This window comes from Buceros rhinoceros, unplaced genomic scaffold (genome assembly GCF_000710305.1).
Source record: "Buceros rhinoceros silvestris isolate BGI_N320 unplaced genomic scaffold, ASM71030v1 scaffold3866, whole genome shotgun sequence".
Classification (NCBI taxonomy): Eukaryota; Metazoa; Chordata; class Aves; order Bucerotiformes; family Bucerotidae; genus Buceros; species Buceros rhinoceros.
In genome coordinates, this window is record NW_010419147.1 from 68,765 (window position 1) to 69,719 (window position 955).

The window sequence follows — 955 nt, forward strand, 5'->3', positions numbered from 1 at the left end:
AAAGAGTGTGTGGCTAAAGCAGTTGCCGTAATTGCTCTCCAGTCTCTTCTGATACCCAGCATGCCTGATACAATCACATATAGACTTCTCATACCTGTTTATCAGATTGCAGAGTTAAGACAAGTTTTCACTATGTTAAAGTATTTAATGAAATTGCTACTGCAGCTGTTAACTACAGGACAACTCATACTTCAGAAGAAAATTTGTTTTTGTATCATTTTTTTAAGCGATAGAACGAGAAGCTGACATACCTTTACTTCATCTGCACGTCGGAACCTCTTGAGCTGCCTCAGTCTCATATATTCTGATTTCACACGTTTTCGCCAACAAATTGGTCCCTTCTCAGATTTTTTTCCGGTTTGACCCATGATTATCCTACAAGAGACAATGTCATGTTAGTATCATGAAATCTGATGCTGCTGCTTACAGAGGAAGTTAGAATGAATCTAGGTAGGATGGAAACACTTCTTTGATATCTCTTCCACCTAATTCCTTCAATTCCTTTAAATTAGACACTGCAATATCACCCCAATCCAATTAGAAGAAAAAAAGAAAACATACTTAAGTGATAGACACCAGAAAACAGTAATTTTAATTACAGTTTTTAATTAACAGTAATTTTAATCACTAGGACCATTAACATTTGCTTTAAGCACTTCTAACGCCCCTACACGGAAAGGTACACAATGGATTTAAAGGGGTGAAGTGGATCAAATCAAGACTCCCACTGCAAAGATACAGACTGGAATCCTTGCAAGCAGTCCTGTAAATTAACTTCTGGATGGGCACATTCAAGGCAGACAAACCTTCTCCTCCTCTTTAGTAAGACACCAGCTCCTAGAATAGGCTTCTGGAGTTGATTTCAAGTGCTGAGAGGTACCACAAGTAAAGTTCTCCTACCCAGCCACTTAAGTATCAAAAAGTTCTAGAAATTCAGGCAATAAAAGTTTTTAAA

General features: G+C 37.6%; 1 protein-coding gene across 5 annotated transcripts in view; it reads right to left on the bottom strand.

The window, feature by feature from the left end:
- Window positions 1–370, bottom strand: part of EZH2 (enhancer of zeste 2 polycomb repressive complex 2 subunit) — a 29,419-nt gene extending 29,049 nt beyond the window's left edge. For 2 of the 5 annotated variants that reach the window (XM_010138779.1, XM_010138778.1), the window contains exon 1: window positions 252–370. In XM_010138779.1, the coding sequence (XP_010137081.1) occupies window positions 252–368 (117 nt within the window). In that variant the 5' untranslated portion in view covers window positions 369–370. The remainder of the gene's footprint in view (window positions 1–251) is intronic. The other 3 variants (XM_010138782.1, XM_010138780.1, XM_010138781.1) reach the window with 2 other exon arrangements.
- Window positions 371–955: the final 585 nt, after the last annotated feature.